This window comes from Lepisma saccharinum, chromosome 13, assembly GCF_977018435.1.
Source record: "Lepisma saccharinum chromosome 13, izLepSacc3.1, whole genome shotgun sequence".
Taxonomy (NCBI): Eukaryota; Metazoa; Arthropoda; class Insecta; order Zygentoma; family Lepismatidae; genus Lepisma; species Lepisma saccharinum.
In genome coordinates, this window is record NC_139241.1 from 81,420,016 (window position 1) to 81,442,931 (window position 22,916).

Here is a 22,916-nt window from a genome sequence, read left to right on the forward strand (position 1 = left end):
TTGGAAATTTCACCACTGTTCAGGACCCAAAATTACTAGCATCAGGATGGGAAATTTTTCCCAAATCCTGGTACTAGCATTTCAAGTTCGTGTTACTAAATATTAATATTTCTTGTATGAGCATATTGCTTGCATTGTAGAATTATTGCTCTTGTGGTTTATGGTTCTTATAAGCATATAAACACTATTTTTGATGTAACGTCTGATGAAGGGTATCAAAAATTGTGTTTTTATTATTTTTAAATTACAAGAGCAATAAATATTAATATTACAGATGGGCCAAAGTGAAATTCTGGCTGATATAAAGTACCAATACAGTTATTCTACCAATCCGATATAAAATTTCAAATGGACCTTGAAGAACCTGTATGGTTTTTTCATCTCCTTAATACATGAGGGTTCCCAGGTGACAGCAGTGCAAAAGACATTGATTATTTAGACATTTACTTTATTAAAAAGTAGGGCATGGAGATTATCCATAAAAATAACAAACTGGCAGAATTTTGCACTTAATAATAAGGTATTATAGATAAAGGGTGCATCACAGGAAATGGACGATTTGAAAACAGAATTCCCCAGTAATGGGTAAACATTTTGCTTACCATAATGAAATGATACAGTATCACATGCCATTTGAGGCAGATTTATGTAATAGTAATCCGTCGCGCAACAGCCCACGAAGGGCCTTGGCTTACCTCCGTAGCCGAGCGGATTAAGGCGTTCACTCGTCTTGAGATCGTTCACTGCGGGACGGCGTAGGTTCGAATCCGGCTCTGGTCGGAATTTATTTGGCCTACGTATAGGGCCGGTGGCAACCCACCATCGTGAGGATTGGGGAGCTCCGAGTGAGTGAGCGTAATCCGGTCGAGAAGACCTACTATAACGGCTGGGGATACGTCGGGTTGACCCCCCGGCTATTCCAATACTGGTTGCAGATCTCCACGCTTAGAGGTGACGAAGGAAAGCGTGGGAGGGAGACCGGCAGTCGGTAGGTAAGCCAAGGCAGATTTATGTATGGAAAATAATGTCAAATTACGACCATTTTGGTGAACGCAAATGTGGAATCGCTCCTTGAACTGTTCTTCCTCCCTCTTCAACAGTTCTTGGGTAATCAGTCCCACTTGCAGGCGAATGGCATCCCTCAGTTCCTTCATACACTCGGGACTCAACAATAGACTCGCCACTTTTCACAAAACTCTCGCTGTGAACTAATGATGTTCTAATGTCCATGGTGCCATGACTAATTGATCTTGCACGAGCCCAGCTGGGCCGATCCGAACAGAAAATGGCATCGCCTAGCGAGTTGAATGTCATCCTACTTCCATCTCTAGCCAACCCCCCTCCCTGCTTCAAAACCTCCATTTCAAAATCGTCCGTTTCCCTTAATGCACCCTGTATATTGGATCGGTAAAAATAATCAGTAAATTAACTGATAAACCAATGTGTGTATATATCGGCTGATAGTGATAAGTAGGGACATTGAATTTTCGCGATGCGCGAAATCCCAAAATGTGAAAAATAGATGCAATTTTGAACATTCTGCACGTAACTACACCCCCAATGATGAAATATGCATGAGTTTTATTCGCGAAGTAATGCGAAATGTGTGCTTTTCCACGAAATGAAAGCTTTTTCGCAAAATAATTGTGAAATATCGTCAAATTAAGTAGAAAACATGCAAAAACCGACAAACTGTCGATATGTAACGAAACGTTTGCCTAAAGTTTCCTACCACTTGCAGCTGAAGAACGTTTTATCTTCGATCACAACAGGAAGACGCTGCAGATTGGGATTTCCCATGCACATAATCTCAGTTCGAAAACTTGGCTGCCTGTCAAGCTGCATTCCTTTCTTCCCCCCAATGTCTACTCAACTTCCAGTTTCATTGAACTTGCTAGCTATAGCAGCGAGAAGATTAGTCTGTTCCTGCACATGAAGGGAAACAATGGTGTCATTTGTGTTCAGTCATGAATGAATTTTGTTTAACATCATGTGATTTTCAACATGTGGTTGTGTATATGCAGTAGTGTTTATTTTTTTTGTTGGACAACTAGGATATCCTTTAAATACATACAACGAATAAATCACTTTAGATATGCAATTTAGAAATGAAGCGATTTTGTGCTGATGTTTTCTTTTTGGTTCAACAGCTAAGTACTTGTGTATGTGTAGTTTATCAATTTAGAGCTCTTTTGTATGTTGTTTCCTCTCATAATGAAAATGTGTGTGCCATTTTCTTTTCCACAGCTGGCCTAACATTTTATTTACCGCTCTCCTCAGTTTTTATTTACCATAAATTTGTCTCCCTAGTGATAAGAGTAACCATGCGCCCACAGAAACTCGTTCTTCAGGGGACAAAGTTGAAAAAACTTAAAACATGGAAAAATGTAAAATCGGGGAAAATTTCCCAACATTTTGGTACATTGGGACCATCATGACTGAATGTATAATGTAGGAAAATGTAAAACCAAGGTTCTACTGTACATGGTGAATGCATGTAATTCAGTGAATTCCTATTATGCAAAGGTTGGTTTTCAAGAGTAGCATAAGCTGAGTCCATTGTGTTACTTCTAGTGAGGACACTGTATCTATTTCTCAGATTAGAGTCGTACTATTGTACATCGGGTGGGACTAAACATGAAGCCATGTGCCAATTGTGAATCCTGGATTGTTTCAGAAGGTACTAGTAAGCGCTGCACAATCAAGGTAGATAGGCAACTGGCAATGCTCAAAATCATGGGTAGACATATACAGGTCATGTAGTCGCCATGGTACCTGAAAATTTTTACCTGGTGCCTGAATGTTCAAGTCCACTTCTAAACATCTTTTTTAATAATTAAAGTTCACTTATGAAAGTTTCTATTACCTCTTTTTTAATAACGAGTACAGTATATGTTTTCTGCATCATGTGTATCATTAAATAAGAATAATAAACATGTTGTTATACAAAAATCTTGTACTGTTGGTAGGCAAATTTTAAAATCTGAAGCGATATCTAATGTCGGTCATATATTAGAAAGTAATGCATGGTTATTTATGTTCTTGCACGTAGAGCCTTCTTTGGGAAGCCCATTCTGATAATTAATTCTTTTAAACCAATCTTGTATTAATTAATAAATTAAAAAATTTAAGGTTGAGGTTTCAAAATGTGTAGCTCTATCGTGGATTCATGGCTTTCTTGGTCAGTGTGGAGGGAAAAAAAGAAAAGCTGGCTCCTGAGGAAAAAGGCCTGGTGTCCGAATTATTTCAGTTTTCTCTACCTCTGCTCAAAATGTTAAAATATAATGCGTGATGCATGACTGCCGGTTTCACTCCCACATGCCATAGCAGAGGTGGGTGATCAACCAGTTACGGGTGATGTCTTACCCTGATGCCTTCGAACTGCACGGCCTCAGGATGCTCAAAATGTCACCTTTTTCTATTTCTCCACTCTTTTTAGCCCTGCTGCTTTGTTCTTCTCACTGAATGGGTTTAGGTGGCTTTCCGTATACACTGAGGCACACAAAATATTTGAAATGACAGACCAATGATATGCAACATTACGCAAAGGAATTTAAGGAATGATACTGAACATGCTTACCTTTTTGGTTTCACAGTCCCTAGGGCTTGCATCAAACTTGCTCGTCCTCTCCCAATAGATGGCAGAGCAGCGGCCCTACCAGCAGGGGGAGGGACTGGAGACGGTTGTTCAGGGTGTGAAGCGGCTTCTGAATCACCTCCGCCAACACCTTTCCGAGATTTTGACTCCGAAAGAAGCTTGTGGAACACATCCAACGATCGGCCACGTCCAACACGTGGATGACTTGACTCCTGAAAATGTAAACATTACAAAGTGTGGGTGGACCAATCTGAACCAAATGGATAACTGTATATTAATCTTAAGGCAGAATCACACAATCGGATTTCCAGCAGGAATGCCGTAGTTGATGCTGGACTGGCTACCTGGCTGAAAGAGCCAATCAGAGTGAACTTATGGCCATGTGAAAATAATCTCAGTTTAGAAATGAATATAAAATCGTCCCCCCCCTTCTTTCTGTCATTTCTCAGAGTCGTTTGTTTCTGTTTGCTGCTCGATGGAAGAAAAAGTATGAGATGAGGTGCATTCATGTTCATTAATATTTAGGAATTTATCCGATGGGATTAGCTGATAAAGAAATCCTTACCTTTTTTTTTAATGAGTCCTGTGAATCTCATGTATGAATATACATACCTGTACCAGAGTTCATTAAAAAGCACAACTTGATTTCCATATTTTCTTTCAAGCCAATGCTTTTCTTTTAGTACCAGCAGTAACTATTCTCCTACAACATTCTTCCTAAAGTTGCTCACCCATATTTTAGTTTGTCTGCTCTGTGCAATCACTGGCGGTTTCAGGATTCGTGAACAAGGGGTATGATAAGCAAAACAGCAGCCTCCTATACTAAATTTTTTCTAGCAATTTTAAATGTAGTATCTGTATGACGATTTTTTTATAAGTTTAATAATACAGTATAATTAACGTAAGAACTTCTTGGAATATACAGCACTAGTAAAAAGGTCCCCATATTATACAGGCATATTTCTAGATGCTTCTAACGAAACTATTAACATTTAATTAATCATTTTCCTGTAGTTTACGGTTATTACAAGCATAAGAAAACAGTTTTTCTTTGTGACGTTTCAGGAGAACACACGCTCCTCTCATCAGACATTTATTTTCATTTTGACTAAAGATACAGTTATAACAATGGTTAGTATTTTTTTTATAAAACAAAAAGAATCTGTTATATAATGGATGTTGTCAATGTTACATTGTTGTAATATAGCAACTTAACTGTGAAAAAAGCAGTCTGTTTTATTTTTATTTCAGATTTTTTTTTTTTTTAAATTATGAATCCAAAATATCATCAGGTAATTCAAATTCATCATTGTTTTCACAAAGTCTCTTGATGTTTTCTGTTACATTAAATTTTAAAGATGGTGGCTTACTCCATATGTGAAAAACAAAAAAAATCTGAAATAAAAATAAAACAGACTGCTTTTTTCACAGTTAAGTTGCTATATTACAACAAAGTAACATTGACAACATCCATTATATAACAGATTCTTTTTGTTTAAAAAAAAAAATTACTAACCATTGTTATAACTGTATCTTTAGTCAAAATGAAAATAAATGTCTGATGAAAGGAGCGTGTGTTCTCCTGAAACGTCACAAAGAAAAACTGTTTTCTTATGCTTGTAATAACCGTAAACTACAGGAAAATAATTCTATAATGCAAGCAATGCGTACATACAAGAAAAACTATTTAATTAATCATATTTAATAATTAAATAATATATAATTAATGCCTCTATATTGTTAATGTTTTTCGTATTTGTTATAATAAAACCTAGTACATGATACGAGGTATTACATTCAATATTTTTTCAATATGTGTTCTGAAAGACGAAAGTTAACTTATGACCGATCATTGATTTCTGTCCTTTCCAAAATATTACCATAAACCTTCAACTATAAGCAGACGAAATCTACCTTTCTCTTGTGGCGCTGGTGCCGTAAGGTTTATTTAATTTTCCTCTTTGTACTGAAATGTTTCTGCATGTTAAAAATACCAAGGTTAACAATTGTGTTTACAAAATAAGCCTATGAGGACTGTACAATCTGAATCTATCAATGCCATGTGAAATATTAACATTTCTGCACAATTTTTGTTCAACAAACATCATCAATAATTCCTCGAGTCGATCTTGTGTCATGGTGGCTCTTATTTTTGATTTCACCAGTCAACTTCGAGAAACTTCTCTATACGCACAAAAATGATCTAACGATTTACTTTACTGTTGGGTAAAGAACAGCTGTCGCTGCAGATCTGAAACACTCCACCATTAAGGGAATGGTCCTAGCTTCAGAAAACTGCGCAGAAATCAGACAATTATATGCTAAATTCCAAGTCAAGATCTCGCGTCTCGATTTTTCTCGCATAACACATATTATCACAGATCATTTGTGTCTGGTTAAACAAAATACAAAATTCGCATAGAATATCATTTATTAAACCTTAAGATATTGAGAGACAATCAAAACACGTAACCTGTTGCACCTGAGAAGAAAAGTTAAATGCATAATAATTTTTGCAAACATCTTCCCCATTAGCTACCGTGTTAACCCTGAAAATTAAGATTTTTTGGTCCTAAGTATACATACCAACATAAAAAAAACAAACTAGAAGCCACAACGAAGAAATCAGGAACTTCAGAGTTCCGAACAGTATAATTCTAATCCTAATATTTGATTTTCTTTGGGAAACTATAGAAGAGATTTTTTTTTCTTGCTTTTAGAATCATTAAGACGACCGGAAGTATGAGAAATGGGTGAAACTATAGAATTAAGTACTACTTGACTCAAATACTCGCCCAAGACGTATGATTTGGTTAACTCTTTCTCTCAGGGGCGAAATGTTACGTGATCTCATTGTCTCTCAATAACTTAACTTCACATTTCGTTTTGTTGTTGTTAGCCGTACCTAATACTATACGTAGTTTTACCAAGAAATGTCCAATTCTTGCGGCAATATTTTATTGTGATTTCAAATGAAAAAGCCAGGAGAGAAGCAAATACAAAAACAACACTAAACCTGACATAACTAATGTTATCCAAAATTCGAGTGCCAATATCTTAGTTTCAAAAGTCGAATCGCAATTTTTTTTTCCGCTATGACACTCTTCGGGAAAAGATTTGCTAGAAGTAGGCCATTTTTCAATTATTTCAATTACTAACCTGATTTCGAACTTTTTAGAAAATTATTCATGAAAGTAGAATAATTTGTTATAATTATTTAATTGTTTGTTTCAGATTAATTTCAAATGACCACTCCCTTCATTAATTGAAGTTACAACATCAGAAATATGAAATAATACATTGAATATAACCTGAAATTGATAATTCAAACTTCATATTTGCAGACTGAAGAATTTTGAAGATATCGCAACATTACAATAGATCAATCATTGACATTTGGCTACTTTATTGACATAGGCAGACGGGCGTGCCAATCAAAATAAATATTCGCAAGTTTCCAAGATACTGACAAGTCACATTATAACAAACATGGTATTTTACAACCAGACAGATGGGCTAGACTAATTTGTCCTAGGTTACTATTTGGTAGCTTTATCTGGCCACTAAATTTTGCCTTTAGAACCATAAGTCCTGTATACTGATAGCTGACACAAATAGATGGACATGACCATCACGTACGGAAACTTTATTTTTCAGCTTCAGTAGTGTCTATAAAAATCATTTTTGATGATTTAAAAAAAAACACACGCTTAAAATTGCTTGTATGTTTTGGCACCATACAAATAATATATAATTTTTTTAGAAAGGATTTTTCTGGTAAACAGCCCTGTAAAATATTAGAACAGTTTGGTTAAAGCAAAGAGAAAATTACAAGTAAATATACATTTTTCAGTTTCTCATAATATATGAACCTATGGAAGTGTTTGTTGAGTGGGTTATTAAAACCATAATAATTTCACTAACTTTTCTTCCAGTGAAAATGAAGCATTCTGGACGTACCATATAACCATAGGTGTGCACAGACCCTCTGATTAGGGGGGACAAAAGCCTTGAAAGTTCAGTCGGGGAAGAAAAACCTCTATCTATCTCACTGATTTAGTTTTATTGCATTGATGGGGCAGGTGGTTAATGGTAGTTTAGAAAATATCAGCTGATGTTTATCTACAACGTAATGATAATGACACTATATATGGTTTAACATGATTAGAATCTTGTATATTATTCTACACAATTATTTTGCAATTCTTGCTATAAGATTCTTGAATTTTAAATTAAGATTAATTTAAGCATGCTTAAAGTAAACATATTAAATTTCCTTTCATATGAGCTTCACCCCATCAGTATGTATATTTTGTTTCCTTTCTTAGAGTCTAAGAAACACCATTCAATGGTTACAAGTAGGGCTGAGCCGATGTCTATACTCTTACCAATTCCCACTGATAACGATAATAGAAAATTGCAATAATTAAAATGTGCTCTAAAATAGTAATGTGTAAATAATCTTCTCCAATTACATGCATGAATTGACGAATACATTTGCTTTAATAGAATGTTCAAGAATTACATTAGAATATTAAAAATAGATGTTATGTTCTTTCATAATTTGGGCAAAATAAAAAAACATGTTTGAATTTTGCATAATTTCCAGGATAATTAGACTCCATGAAAATGCCATGCTGCATTTTTTGTAGATCCCATGAAAGACCAATATGCCGGAAAAGTATCGGCTGATATCGGTAGATGAATTCCAAGAGATACTTTTCGATACTGATACATCGCCATCAGCTCAGCCCTAGTTACAAAATTAATGTACTTTTACCAAAAGTGATTATCATATCTTCAAATTCCTTATGTACATTATTCTATAAATTATTTATTTAATGTGATTTAAATCAAACCATCTTGCCAACTAGTATGATATCTTAGGTTTACTTACTTGTACTGTAGTTGATGGTGCTGACGATGTAGGGACAGCAGAAGCTGCATCTTCAGTGTCACCAGCTGTCCTCCCTGGGGTTGGCTCCGGAGGTTTTAAACCTTTCGCAGCTAGCAATGCATCGAGGGCGCTACCTCTACCTCCACGACCACCAAATCCCCTTCCTGCCATTTTTATCTACAGCTAGATACAAATGGAAGTAGAATATTAGTTATGCAATTGCATAATTTTTTTCTTTAACAATATATTCATTAAACCCTAAGTGTGAATGGCGTGTATATATATATGTCATCCGCAGTGTGCTATTGTAGTACAGGTGGCATATACACTGCCCTCCAGAAATTAAGCAACAACAAGAAAATGTGAGGTAAAAGAGAAAACAGTTGGAGAAAAGAGAAGAAGAGTGGTGGGCACGCTGAAAGAAAGCAACGAATGCGTTAGGGATCATATCCCTTATTAGTGTCAGACAACGGTTACTTTCGTTACAAATAAAATATGTACACCCTCCGGCCTTGTGTTTGATTCTATTGGATGATCACCATTTGTAGCTTAATTTATGGAGAGCAGTGTATATACACACCACATGTTAGATTTTATAAGATTTGACTGCGGGTGAGCCAGGCTCCTTGGCGGAGTGGTTAGTACATCGTGCTACGACGCTAAGAGTCCCAGCATGGGCATCGATGTTTGTGAGTGTCCATTCATCAATTTCATCATGTCATTACTCATCCCCATCTTTGCAAATTAGCCAAAAGTGGCACAAAAAGCAAATAAATCAACCAATCGACTGCGGATGATGTATATATTTGTCCAGATTTTGGGAACATTATATCCATATATGTGTAGTTATCCACAACAAATTTGTCATATTTTTGTTTCTTCAAAAACCCACCTTTATTGCACTACTAGAAAAACACCGACCTTTCCAGAATACAAGTAGATTTCCCCGACTTTTCCAAGATTACCAGGCTGGTACCCTTGACCCTCTGTACCCCCTCCACAAAGTGAAATATATCACATGGTTTATGAAGATTTCCCTGCTTATGAATGTTTCCTGTTGTATTTAGCTCACGGAGATGTGTTATTGTGAAGTAAAGTATGCCTGTTACCTTAGTGTGAAGCAGAACACACCTTGTAGGTTTTCATTTTATGTGGTTAGGTTGGGACTGAGTTACTTTTTTAAGTGTTCTCTTGCTATTTGAGTGTGCATACAACTGATACAAAGTGGAAAAAGTACTCTAAAATAGCAGGTTTTTACTTACGCAGTCTATTCTTTGGGATCAAATACCTCCATTGTTTGTATTTTCCGCATGCTGGAACCAATTTTATATTACGTGTAACATCAAAATCTATCGATTAAAAGGAATTTCAACATAATTCCCAATGAGGTAGAGTGGGTCAACGGCCCCTTTCAGGTTTTCTGCACTGGTAAACACCCTGTTTACCTGTAAGAGGATACACACCCATTCTACTTTCCCACAGATTCTACCAAGAAGTACATTTCCCTACAATTATTTGGGAAAGCCATTTGCATAAAATTCAATGCCCTGCTTACAAGGGAGGTGCTAACAGTGCTTATATCATGGGTGCTAGTGTCCACACAGGTTCATTTACGGCTGGGAACAAGGAGAAGTCATTGGATGCAAGAGCTGTTACAAGGGGAAAATACCAAGGCAAAAGTATAATGAACCTGACCAGCATAGCTTTGTAAGCATATTGGTATAAGTCTGATGATACAGGGTGGCTGAAAAAAGGTAACCAAATACATAATACAACGGTTCTACATTTTGGTCACCTATTTTTTGGGCCACGCTGTACTTCCATGTAAAAAAAAATTGATGAAATGTGAAAAGAGAGCTGAATTCAATTCTGCAAAATGACCACACAATCGCACTTGATGATAAAACTTTTTGCAGATGGCAGTACTAGTCTATAATCTATGCAAAAAGCGCTCTCCTGTGCTTTGCACAAAGTCATGAAGGCGTATATAGGGGGTGTGGAGTTAGGGCCCCATGCCCCTGGCTGCCTTTACCCCTAAGTTTCCTCCAGGTACACACTTTATATGATGCTGGGTAGGCACCAGATCAGCTTCAACATTTTCAACAGCTGGAAAACATGTTGAACATATTCTATGTAAATCAACAAATTGGCACTTGCCACGAAACCGCATGGGACACAAAAATCATTCTGCAAAAGAATGATTGTGCCTATTTAGTTTGCACCTAGCCATATGACATAAAGAAGGTTAGGTTAGCATGAAGACACTGGAACCTTCATATTAATACAAAATTTGCTCCTTTACTTCTGCTATCTCAACATATGTGGGTAAAATTATAGTTTGCTACAATCCCAACTCCAGTCCATGTTTTGAATTACGAAACATATAACGTGATTAAAGTTGCTTACAGATTTGTGATAATACAATGCAATGCTAACAGAACAAAGAACAGCCATTGTTTGTACTGTCTGTGTGGAATGACACATCAAATATGTTACCAGCCTTCAGCTCGTACATGGATTGGTGATGCCTCGTTATGATTTGGAGCCCCAGTTCACCCAAACCAACTTATCTTGGTCTCTTATTTTTACCTCGCATTCTGTCACCTGAAGTGCTATCATGTGGAGTTATACTGAATCAGGGTCCTGAAGTTCTCGATAAAGCTGCTATCAACTCGGCACTGTTGCTTTCGGCCTTCATCTCATGAATCACGTGATCGAGTGGTTAAAACTGGGTCCATCCAACGGCCTCAGTCTTGTACATGGCAACGTGTGGAGAAGTTGATATTGCACCGTCTGTTTCTGAATTTCTTTTTAGTGTGTTTCATTAGTGACTTTGTACATTTAAACACATGACATAAATTTTGTGGTCCTCTGAGTGTGCAGCAATGCCCCGCTCCTGTATAAACTTGCCGGACAACTTTTGCTATATATGCGCTGACGTGATTTGTGGTCCCACTGAAAAAGTCATATTTACTGTACTTTGGGTGTCACGTCAGAGACCAGGATAAATCGTGGGCTCCCCACGTTTGTTGTACAACTTGTTCATCCACCCTTACTGCTTGGGAAGAAAGTTTCCATGCATTTTGGTGTGCCTGCAGTTTGGCGTGAACCAACAAACCATACCACCGATTGCTATTTCTGCATGGTACCGTGCTTGAAGGGAGAAATTAATACGAAGAAGATTGTATACCCTGTGATACCATCTGTCATTCGCCCAGTGAACCATGGCGAAGGATTGCCAGTCCCCGATCCCCCAGCTAACATTCAGACAGACAGTGATATGGAGGATGATGGAAGTGAACATGATGTGTTAGAAAGTGTTCCAAGCACCAGTGATGCAGATCCAACATTTCAACCGACAAGTACCTCTTGTAACGTACACCGAATCTCACAAAGTGAACTTCATGACTTTATTAGGGATTTAGAACTGCCAAAGAATAAAGCTGAACTCTTAGCATCCAGATTGCAGCAGTGGACCCTCCTGGCGGATACGGTTAAGAGTATCTACTCTTCACGATCGTCAAAAAGAACTGTCAACATTTCTCAGCAGTGACGACAACTTAGTATTTTGCAATGATGTTGAAGGTTTGATGCTGAAACTGAACATTCCGTACAAAGCAGAGGATTGGAGACTGTTTATAGATGCATCACAAATTAGCCTCAAGGCTGTGATATTGCATATTAGTAATGAAATATCACCATCAATCCCTAGGTAAAGAAAGCTATCCCATGTGTCGACGTCTTCTGGATCTTATAAACTACAATCAACATAACTGGTTAGTATGTTGTGATTTCAAAATGATAGCTATTGTGCTCGGTCTACAAGCTGGGTACACAAAGTACTGTTGCTATATATGTCAGTGAGATAGCCACGCGAGACATGCACATTACAAACAGAAGGAATGACCTGTACAAACAGCTTTGTTGCCTGGCACTCAAAACGATTCATACGAACCTTAGTGAACCCTAACAGAATTGTCCTACCATCCTTGCACATAAAACTAGGACTTATGAAGGCATTTGCGAAGGCCTTTAACAAAAATAAACGCGCATTTGAATACTTATGCTAAAAGTTTCCACGTCTAAGTACGGAAAAGGTAAAACAGGGGGTATTTATAGGTTCCCAGATACGCAAGCTCTTTCAAGAGACAGAGTTTGAATTAAATCTTAATCCTGATGAGCTACATGCCTGGCAACCTTCGTGCTGAAAATTACAAAGACCTAGCGGAAGAACTCATATCTGCCTATTAGAAAATTGGATGCAACATGTCACTATAAATGCACTTCCTGCATTCACATATTTTTATCTTCCTACTGAATTGTGGCACTTTCAGTGATGAAAAAGGAGAGAGATTCCATCAGGACATTTCTGCAATGGAGCAGCATTACAAAGGAAAGTGGTCAATTTCAATGTCAGCAGATTTCTGCTGGATGATCCAGAGAGATTCTCCAGATGTTCCCCACAAGCGACAGACAAAAAGACGGCATGTATAAAATGGTAGGGTTGTGAACTGTTATTCGTACTATTGTACTCCCATTGTATTCCCACAGAGTTATATGTAAAATGTAAAAAGTGAAATTACTCAGAAACCTGAGCCAGGAGGCAATTTTCATTGTGATTTTAGTGTTCAGCGACCCGAAATCTATGAAGGATGGCTATTTTCACCTCTGTAAAATTTTCACTGTTTAACAGTGTTACAAGCAATATTGTCAAAAGTTTCAAAATCTCAAACTTCTGTGAAATTAATTGTTGTTGTTCTTAATGACACCGTTTTAATACATTACGGTTACCAGTTTCATTAACTTTGTTTCCACAGTTTTCTTGCATAAGAATTTTTTAAAATCATAATATCCATGATGATAATAATTTGTGTAGTGCAGGTTCCAATTCTTTAATTCTGAACTAATCATTATACACACACATGCTTCATAGTAATAGTGATAACTTACCAAGTGTTTGGTGGTAAATATCCTTTCCCTTCTACATCACCTTTATGTGTGCTTGTATGCAAGAAGTCATTCTTTTCATTCGTCTAAGATATGGACTACTGGCATGTACCTCACATCGTGTGAATGAGTTTTATATTAAAATAAAGGCCCACTACTTTCAGCAGGTGATGAGAATAACCACAAGTGCTGAAGACCAGAAATCAAATGATCAGATATTGGAAGTATTTATGGAAGTAAATTAAATGCTAATGGGCCTAACCCTGACCTGCCTAATCCAAAATATTTAGGAATATCATGTTGCTTCATACCTACATCACATGACGTATTAACAGCAGCACTCCATATCAGAACACTTTGCGATATTGGGCAAAAGAAAAGAAGTATTTGTCGCCTAAACGAAAATACATGCACACTGATGTAAGCTATATACACATCAACAACTAAAGAATGAACACAAGCCAGGCCAGATTGTAGATCATGCACATGCAGTTTAAAATCTGGTGAAAATAGCTCAAAAGCTAGCTTCATAATCTGGTGATGCCAGTCACTCTGGTACCCTTGACCCTCCGTACCCCCTGGAGAAAGTGAAATATTGTGCATGGTTTATGAAGATTTTCAGTTGATTTTAGCTCTCGAAAATGTGTTATTGTGAAGTAAAGTACGTCTTTTACCTTAGCATGTTACTTTACCATGTAGCAGAACCGCTCGAAGGCTTCGCGCAAGTGAATAAAGCACCCAAAATGACTTTCCACAATAGCAGCTATAATTTTACGTAGCTAGTTAGGTTAGGATTGATACTGATAGTCATTTTCGACACGTTCTTTCGCTATTTTAGTGTGCATACAAACGGTTTATTAAAAGTTTAGTATCCCCGAAACGTCAGAAATTCCTTTATTTTCTTCTTTTTCTCATTGGTACTTACATATTCTGCATTCCTAAGGATTCTTGAAGGTGCCATTTCGTTTTTTTTTCACGCAAATAATCTCAATTTTCGACATATCGAGTAATTCTTGTTTGTTCATTTTTGCTTGCGTTACACACAATATGGCAGAGAAATCTTGGAGCGAATTTACAATACCGGACCCCTCCCCGATTTTCGTAATATTTCGCATACTCACTAATTGAATCCTCCAAATCACGAATTCGCTCCGCTCCGGCTACCCGCCTGTCTCTATAGATACGTTGGTAAGGAATTTAAATATTAAAAAATGTTAAGTTTCGTAGCACGTAGAACTCCAAAAATTACTTTCCGTGCTCCAGAATTTTTTTATTCAAACTTAATAAGTAACACGTAATCTTCATAAAAAGAAAAAAAAATCCTTCCAAAATCGACGGTGGGTTAGATGACCACGGAGCCAATGCTGTGTGGAGCAACCCGTACATAAGTAGTTTTAAGACTCCAGATTTTAACTATGTTTCCCTAACCTAATCTTACCAAGAATGTTCAATGCGACTATCTGTCAATGGTTTTCCGGTAATTGCAGCAAAGAACCTATAAAAAATCTTATTTTCGTAACACTTAACCACAAACGTTACTCACCGAAGACGCCATTTTCGTATCCTGCAATTTTAAGATCACCAAACTTGCCTGTAATCAAATCAGTTCGCATTCCACATCCTCTTCTACATCGTAATTGTCACTTTCACTTTAGTCGTCTTCGTCCTCGATGCATCCTCCTCCACACTCCATCTAACGATCTGTGCAACATTCACAACTTTCTTACTGCTCTCTTCCACCATTCTAACACGATCCGTGCTCTCTAAGTATCAAATCAACACTGTGGCAACGCTGTAGACACAGTTAGTCTTAGCGAACGTCAATTCTTTATATCAACAAAGATGGTTTCTGTTCTTGTATACAGAGAATAATTGCAAAAATCAAGAACGTTATTTAATGATCAATTGCTGCACTTGACCGCAACATCTTAACCTTAGAAGAACCACCGCGACTAAGTATTTTGTGAGTATAATTAGTATTATGGAAATTACAGAAGGGTCCAGTATTGTAAATTCTTGCCGAAATCTTGACTAGTGTTGTCCATGATCAGTGGTTATGCAGTGTTGCAACCTTCTTCATCGAAAAATACCTACTTTTGTGTTACTGATTTTGTATATATTTTTTTCCAGTTTCGAAAACCCCACGAACTGTGCACGTAGCCCCACAAACCATTCATAAATAGCCCCACGAACCTTGCATGGATAGCCCCACGAACCATTCATGGATAGCTCCACGAACCATGCACGGCAAGGTTAGGCAAACATAGTTACAATTGTCGGTAACACTTTACTATAACGGAGACAAATTTCTTCAAATTTACAGGAGAAAGTACTTACACAAATCATTTTCTGTAGCGTTGTTGATGTTCGGTAATGTAGTTTTGATCCATTTTATTGTGAATGCATGTGGTTTTCTACGAAAATCTCTTTCCAACGTGCTATTGCTGCTGCCGCCATTTGCTTTCTGCATGAGAGCACAATGTTCCATGTGTTTGATGACGTAAACACCGTAGTCAGTGTTTCAACCCACGCCATCTCTTCGCTATAAGATGATGTGCCGTTGTCCGTATATGCTAAATTGAACGAAAGGAGTGCTAATGGAACCTAACCCAACAGGCCTAACCTAACCTAGTAGGCATACCTCGTCCCTGTGATGGTTTGTGGGGCTATCGTGAATTTTTGGTCTAACGTCAATGGTTTTTGGGCTACCCGTGGATGGTTTTTGGGGCTAACGTCAATGGTTTAATAATTACTCTTTATATCGAAAATTGAACTTTTTTCGTGAAGTGTTTTTAATTTTTTTTTTAAATTTAGGTATTTTTCGGTGAACAATGTTGCAACACTGCATGCACACTCCAAATCGACAAAACACTGGCACAACGCGCGATGAACGGGTAAGCTATCGCCATATTGTGTGGAAATAAGGAAGAACAGTAAGTACTCGTAAATGTAAGAAATAGGCATTATTTTCGTTGGAAATTTATTATTTCACCTAAATAAATGTTCCGGAATGCAGATAGTACGTTAGCAATGTAAAAAGTGTGAAATAAATCATTGACAGGTGTCTCCGGTATAGTAAAGTAGTACCCAGATAAACCCCCCGAACCGTGCACGTAGCCCCACAAACCATTCATAAATAGCCCCACGAACCATGCACGGATAGCCCCACGAACCATTCATAAATAGCTCCACGAACCATGTACGTCAAGGTTAGGTTAGGCAAACAGTTAAAAGTGTCGTTCTTAGAAAACAATGGTGTGGTTGGAAACACTGACCGGGGGTTACATCATCGAACGCACGCAACATTTGATTCACGTGGTGGAAGGATATAGAGGCAACAGCTTTCGTGCATTGGAGACACATTAATCTTCAAAAATACATGAATTACTGGAGAAATAAATTAAGCGATGGGAAAAAACACTTCCACGACCTTTCAAGTGTACGGAAAGTCAGTTCGGTAAGTACTTTCTCCTGTAAAATTGAAGAAATACGTTTCGGGCATACTAAAATTTTACCACTCCATATTAAACCCAATATTTTATAAACAATGCAAAATGTTTCACTTTTCGCGGGTGTACGGAAGCTACCTGCGCAAATATAGAAATGTTACTGCCAACATAAACGTGTCATTTTATTTTTCCTTTGCCACGTGAAGGGTATCCTTCTTTAAAAACTTAATGATTTACTCATAAAAACTACTATGAAAAATGTTGCTGTGAACAATAGAAGTGGTGTTAGCACGCTGTATTTCATCTGAAATCTTCTTGGCATGGAGGCAGATTCACAAAAGCAACTTTAACATTTTAAATAAAGAAAAATAATAATACTACTGTTCAACTTGATTTACTTACCTCCCCAAATCTTACAATCACTCCATGTACACTCAAATTACGAATTCCTTTCAAACGAAACTTTAAACGTAAATCTTGAAACGTAACGCAAGACATACACAGATGAAAAACCACTTTTAACCTCACTGTTCTGCAATGTTGCCAGCAAGCGTTGTGCTGCGGTGGGCGAAGGAATTTTTTTTGGTCCCTGTTATTTGTGTTACCGTGCCCAACAGTCAACAGAACAAGTCTCACTTATCGCACAACATTTGAGCAACCTTGCGTTCTGACATCACGGGAGAAAGCTTTTTTAATTTTAGTATAGATGCTTACGTTGTCAGGTTAATGGCCGCGTGCACCAACGCCGACTATTTCGAAGTTCAGATGAACGAGATCAATTGTAATCCACTCTAATGGCCGTGTGCACGAACGAAGATCAAATTTTAAACTCGGATCGGGAAAGGATCACTGGAAAATTCCATTGCACGAAGACGGTTCAACACTTGATCGCGATCTAGGAACATCAAAACGAGTTTATCTTGTGATCGGCCATTCGCGACCGTTTTGGTGTCTGATCCTGGTTCACGATACTGACGCTTCGACTGCAGGCAGTTGTTTTTTAATATAAAAAGAGCGGAAAGTGATATCGAGGGCGTGCAAACGCTAGAGATGTTGGATGTACAATGCTGATAATTCGAGAACTATGTAAAGTAAAAACTGCCAAAATAATAATAATAATTTGTGGTTCTGTGGTGCAAAGTCGTAATGTTTATAAATACTGTACTTTCTATCCCAAAACAAAAAAAAACATATATAAATGTCATATATTACGTGCAAGGTAAATTAGAACACAGCAATGTTTACGATATTGCTACATGGTGTTGGAAATATGATTGTATAAATTTACGAAAATACATGTTACTGACTATTTACACGACACGACAATATAAATATATAAGAAATCAAATACTTACCACAGTACAGTAATAATAGAAATAATAATAATATATATCTTTATTTGAGCGGGCGAGGTTCAGCGTACGCTGTTCTCTCAAAATCGAATGCATTTCGTAAGGCATTAAAGTCCCGTAGAAGAAGGTTCCATGCTCTCTCCTTCTCCTTTTGTTGTGCCGTCAGTTCTTTTTTAATATCATTATATTTTTACACTCCACTGCATCCTTGTACACATTGACAAGGTTGATTAGTACATTTCTCAAATTCAGAGAAGTTTGTAGCCCGAATTATTTTCTTCTTCTACATGTTGATACTTTAACACATCACATTACTCTACGGGGTTCATGATTGTCATTTGTTTTAGCCAACCAATCAGGTATAGCCTTACAAATTAATCTCGGATCAGTTGAACGGAATCTCCTGAACGTCGTTTTTCGTTGGTGCAAGGCAAATCTTTAAACCAAGTTCATTTAGAGTGGATTAAAATTGATCTCGTTCATCTGAACTTCGAAATAATCGGCGTTGGTGCACGCGGCCATAAATGAACTTGGTTTAAAGATTTGCATTGCACCAATGAAAAACGACGTTCACGAGATTCCGTTCAACTGATCCGAGATTAATTTGTAAGGCTATGCCTGATTGGCTGGCTAAAACAAATGACAATCAAGAACCTCATAGAGTAATGTGATGTGTTAAAGTATCAACATGTAGGTAGGAGAAGAAAATAATTCGGGCTGCAAACTTCTATGAATTTGAGAGATGTACTAATCAACCTTGTCAATATGTACAAGGATGTAGTGGAGTGTAAAATAATAATAATATTAAAAAAGAACTGACGGTACAACACAAGAGAGAAGGAGAAAGCATAGAACCTTCTTCTACGGGACTTTAATGCCTTACCAAATGCATTCGATTTTGAGAGAACAGCGTATGCTGAACCTCGCCCGCTCAAATAAAGATTTATTATTATTATTTCTATTATTACTGTACTGTCGTAAGTATTTGAATTTTTCATTTCTTAATTCTTATGTATTTATAATGTCGTGTCGTGTAAGCTGGTGTAAATAGCCAGTAACATGTATTTTCGTAAATTTATACAATCATATTTCCAACACCATGTAGCAATATCGTAAACATTGTTGTGTTATAATTTACCTTGCACGTAATATATGACATTTATATATGTTTTGTGTTCTGGGAAAAAAAGTACAGTATTTATAAACATTACGACTTTGTACCACAGAACCACAAATTATTATTATTATTTTGGCAGTTTTTAGTTTACTGATGGCCGTGTGCACGAACGAGGATCAAATTTTAAACTCGGATCGGGTAGGGATCACTGGAAAATTCCATTGCACGAAGACGGTTCAACACTTGATCGCGATCTAGGAACATCAAAACGAGTTTATCTTGTGATCGGCCATTCGCGACCGTTTTGGTGTCTGATCCTGGTTCACGATACTGACGCTTCGACTGCAGGCAGTTGTTTTTTAATATAAAAGAGCGGAAAGTGATATCGAGGGCGTGTAAACGTTAGAGATGTTGGATGTACAATGCTGATAATTCGAGAACTATGTAAAGTAAAAACTGCCAAAATAATAATAATAATTTGTGGTTCTGTGGTGCAAAGTCGTAATGTTTATAAATACTGTACTTTCTATCCCAAAACAAAAAAAAACATATATAAATGTCATATATTACGTGCAAGGTAAATTAGAACACAGCAATGTTTACGATATTGCTACATGGTGTTGGAAATATGATTGTATAAATTTACGAAAATACATGTTACTGACTATTTACACGACACGACAATATAAATATATAAGAAATCAAATACTTACCACAGTACAGTAATAATAGAAATAATAATAATATATATCTTTATTTGAGCGGGCGAGGTTCAGCGTACGCTGTTCTCTCAAAATCGAATGCATTTCGTAAGGCATTAAAGTCCCGTAGAAGAAGGTTCCATGCTCTCTCCTTCTCCTTTTGTTGTGCCGTCAGTTCTTTTTTAATATCATTATATTTTTACACTCCACTGCATCCTTGTACACATTGACAAGGTTGATTAGTACATTTCTCAAATTCAGAGAAGTTTGTAGCCCGAATTATTTTCTTCTTCTACATGTTGATACTTTAACACATCACATTACTCTACGGGGTTCATGATTGTCATTTGTTTTAGCCAACCAATCAGGTATAGCCTTACAAATTAATCTCGGATCAGTTGAACGGAATCTCCTGAACGTCGTTTTTCGTTGGTGCAAGGTAAATCTTTAAACCAAGTTCATTTAGAGTGGATTAAAATTGATCTCGTTCATCTGAACTTCGAAATAATCGGCGTTGGTGCACGCGGCCATAAATGAACTTGGTTTAAAGATTTGCATTGCACCAATGAAAAACGACGTTCACGAGATTCCGTTCAACTGATCCGAGATTAATTTGTAAGGCTATGCCTGATTGGCTGGCTAAAACAAATGACAATCAAGAACCTCATAGAGTAATGTGATGTGTTAAAGTATCAACATGTAGGTAGGAGAAGAAAATAATTCGGGCTGCAAACTTCTATGAATTTGAGAGATGTACTAATCAACCTTGTCAATATGTACAAGGATGTAGTGGAGTGTAAAATAATAATAATATTAAAAAAGAACTGACGGTACAACACAAGAGAGAAGGAGAAAGCATAGAACCTTCTTCTACGGGACTTTAATGCCTTACCAAATGCATTCGATTTTGAGAGAACAGCGTATGCTGAACCTCGCCCGCTCAAATAAAGATTTATTATTATTATTTCTATTATTACTGTACTGTCGTAAGTATTTGAATTTTTCATTTCTTAATTCTTATGTATTTATAATGTCGTGTCGTGTAAGCTGGTGTAAATAGCCAGTAACATGTATTTTCGTAAATTTATACAATCATATTTCCAACACCATGTAGCAATATCGTAAACATTGTTGTGTTATAATTTACCTTGCACGTAATATATGACATTTATATATGTTTTGTGTTCTGGGAAAAAAAGTACAGTATTTATAAACATTACGACTTTGTACCACAGAACCACAAATTATTATTATTATTTTGGCAGTTTTTAGTTTACTGATGGCCGTGTGCACGAACGAGGATCAAATTTTAAACTCGGATCGGGTAGGGATCACTGGAAAATTCCATTGCACGAAGACGGTTCAACACTTGATCGCGATCTAGGAACATCAAAACGAGTTTATCTTGTGATCGGCCATTCGCGACCGTTTTGGTGTCTGATCCTGGTTCACGATACTGACGCTTCGACTGCAGGCAGTTGTTTTTTAATATAAAAGAGCGGAAAGTGATATCGAGGGCGTGTAAACGTTAGAGATGTTGGATGTACAATGCTGATAATTCGAGAACTATGTAAAGTAAAAACTGCCAAAATAATAATAATAATTTGTGGTTCTGTGGTGCAAAGTCGTAATGTTTATAAATACTGTACTTTCTATCCCAAAACAAAAAAAAACATATATAAATGTCATATATTACGTGCAAGGTAAATTAGAACACAGCAATGTTTACGATATTGCTACATGGTGTTGGAAATATGATTGTATAAATTTACGAAAATACATGTTACTGACTATTTACACGACACGACAATATAAATATATAAGAAATCAAATACTTACCACAGTACAGTAATAATAGAAATAATAATAATATATATCTTTATTTGAGCGGGCGAGGTTCAGCGTACGCTGTTCTCTCAAAATCGAATGCATTTCGTAAGGCATTAAAGTCCCGTAGAAGAAGGTTCCATGCTCTCTCCTTCTCCTTTTGTTGTGCCGTCAGTTCTTTTTTAATATCATTATATTTTTACACTCCACTGCATCCTTGTACACATTGACAAGGTTGATTAGTACATTTCTCAAATTCAGAGAAGTTTGTAGCCCGAATTATTTTCTTCTTCTACATGTTGATACTTTAACACATCACATTACTCTACGGGGTTCATGATTGTCATTTGTTTTAGCCAACCAATCAGGTATAGCCTTACAAATTAATCTCGGATCAGTTGAACGGAATCTCCTGAACGTCGTTTTTCGTTGGTGCAAGGCAAATCTTTAAACCAAGTTCATTTAGAGTGGATTAAAATTGATCTCGTTCATCTGAACTTCGAAATAATCGGCGTTGGTGCACGCGGCCATAAATGAACTTGGTTTAAAGATTTGCATTGCACCAATGAAAAACGACGTTCACGAGATTCCGTTCAACTGATCCGAGATTAATTTGTAAGGCTATGCCTGATTGGCTGGCTAAAACAAATGACAATCAAGAACCTCATAGAGTAATGTGATGTGTTAAAGTATCAACATGTAGGTAGGAGAAGAAAATAATTCGGGCTGCAAACTTCTATGAATTTGAGAGATGTACTAATCAACCTTGTCAATATGTACAAGGATGTAGTGGAGTGTAAAATAATAATAATATTAAAAAAGAACTGACGGTACAACACAAGAGAGAAGGAGAAAGCATAGAACCTTCTTCTACGGGACTTTAATGCCTTACCAAATGCATTCGATTTTGAGAGAACAGCGTATGCTGAACCTCGCCCGCTCAAATAAAGATTTATTATTATTATTTCTATTATTACTGTACTGTCGTAAGTATTTGAATTTTTCATTTCTTAATTCTTATGTATTTA

General features: G+C 36.9%; 1 protein-coding gene across 1 annotated transcript in view; it reads right to left on the reverse strand.

Annotated features, from left to right (window-relative positions):
- The window catches only part of AGO3 (Argonaute 3), a 76,561-nt gene extending 59,149 nt beyond the window's left edge, over positions 1 to 17,412 (reverse strand). The window contains exons 1-3 of the mRNA XM_083134528.1: positions 17,294 to 17,412; positions 8,496 to 8,678; positions 3,581 to 3,810 (exon numbers count right to left, since the gene is read on the reverse strand). Coding sequence (XP_082990654.1) covers positions 3,581 to 3,810; positions 8,496 to 8,666 — 401 coding nt within the window. The 5' untranslated portion in view covers positions 8,667 to 8,678; positions 17,294 to 17,412. The remainder of the gene's footprint in view (positions 1 to 3,580; positions 3,811 to 8,495; positions 8,679 to 17,293) is intronic.
- Between the last annotated feature and the right edge of the window lie 5,504 nt (positions 17,413 to 22,916).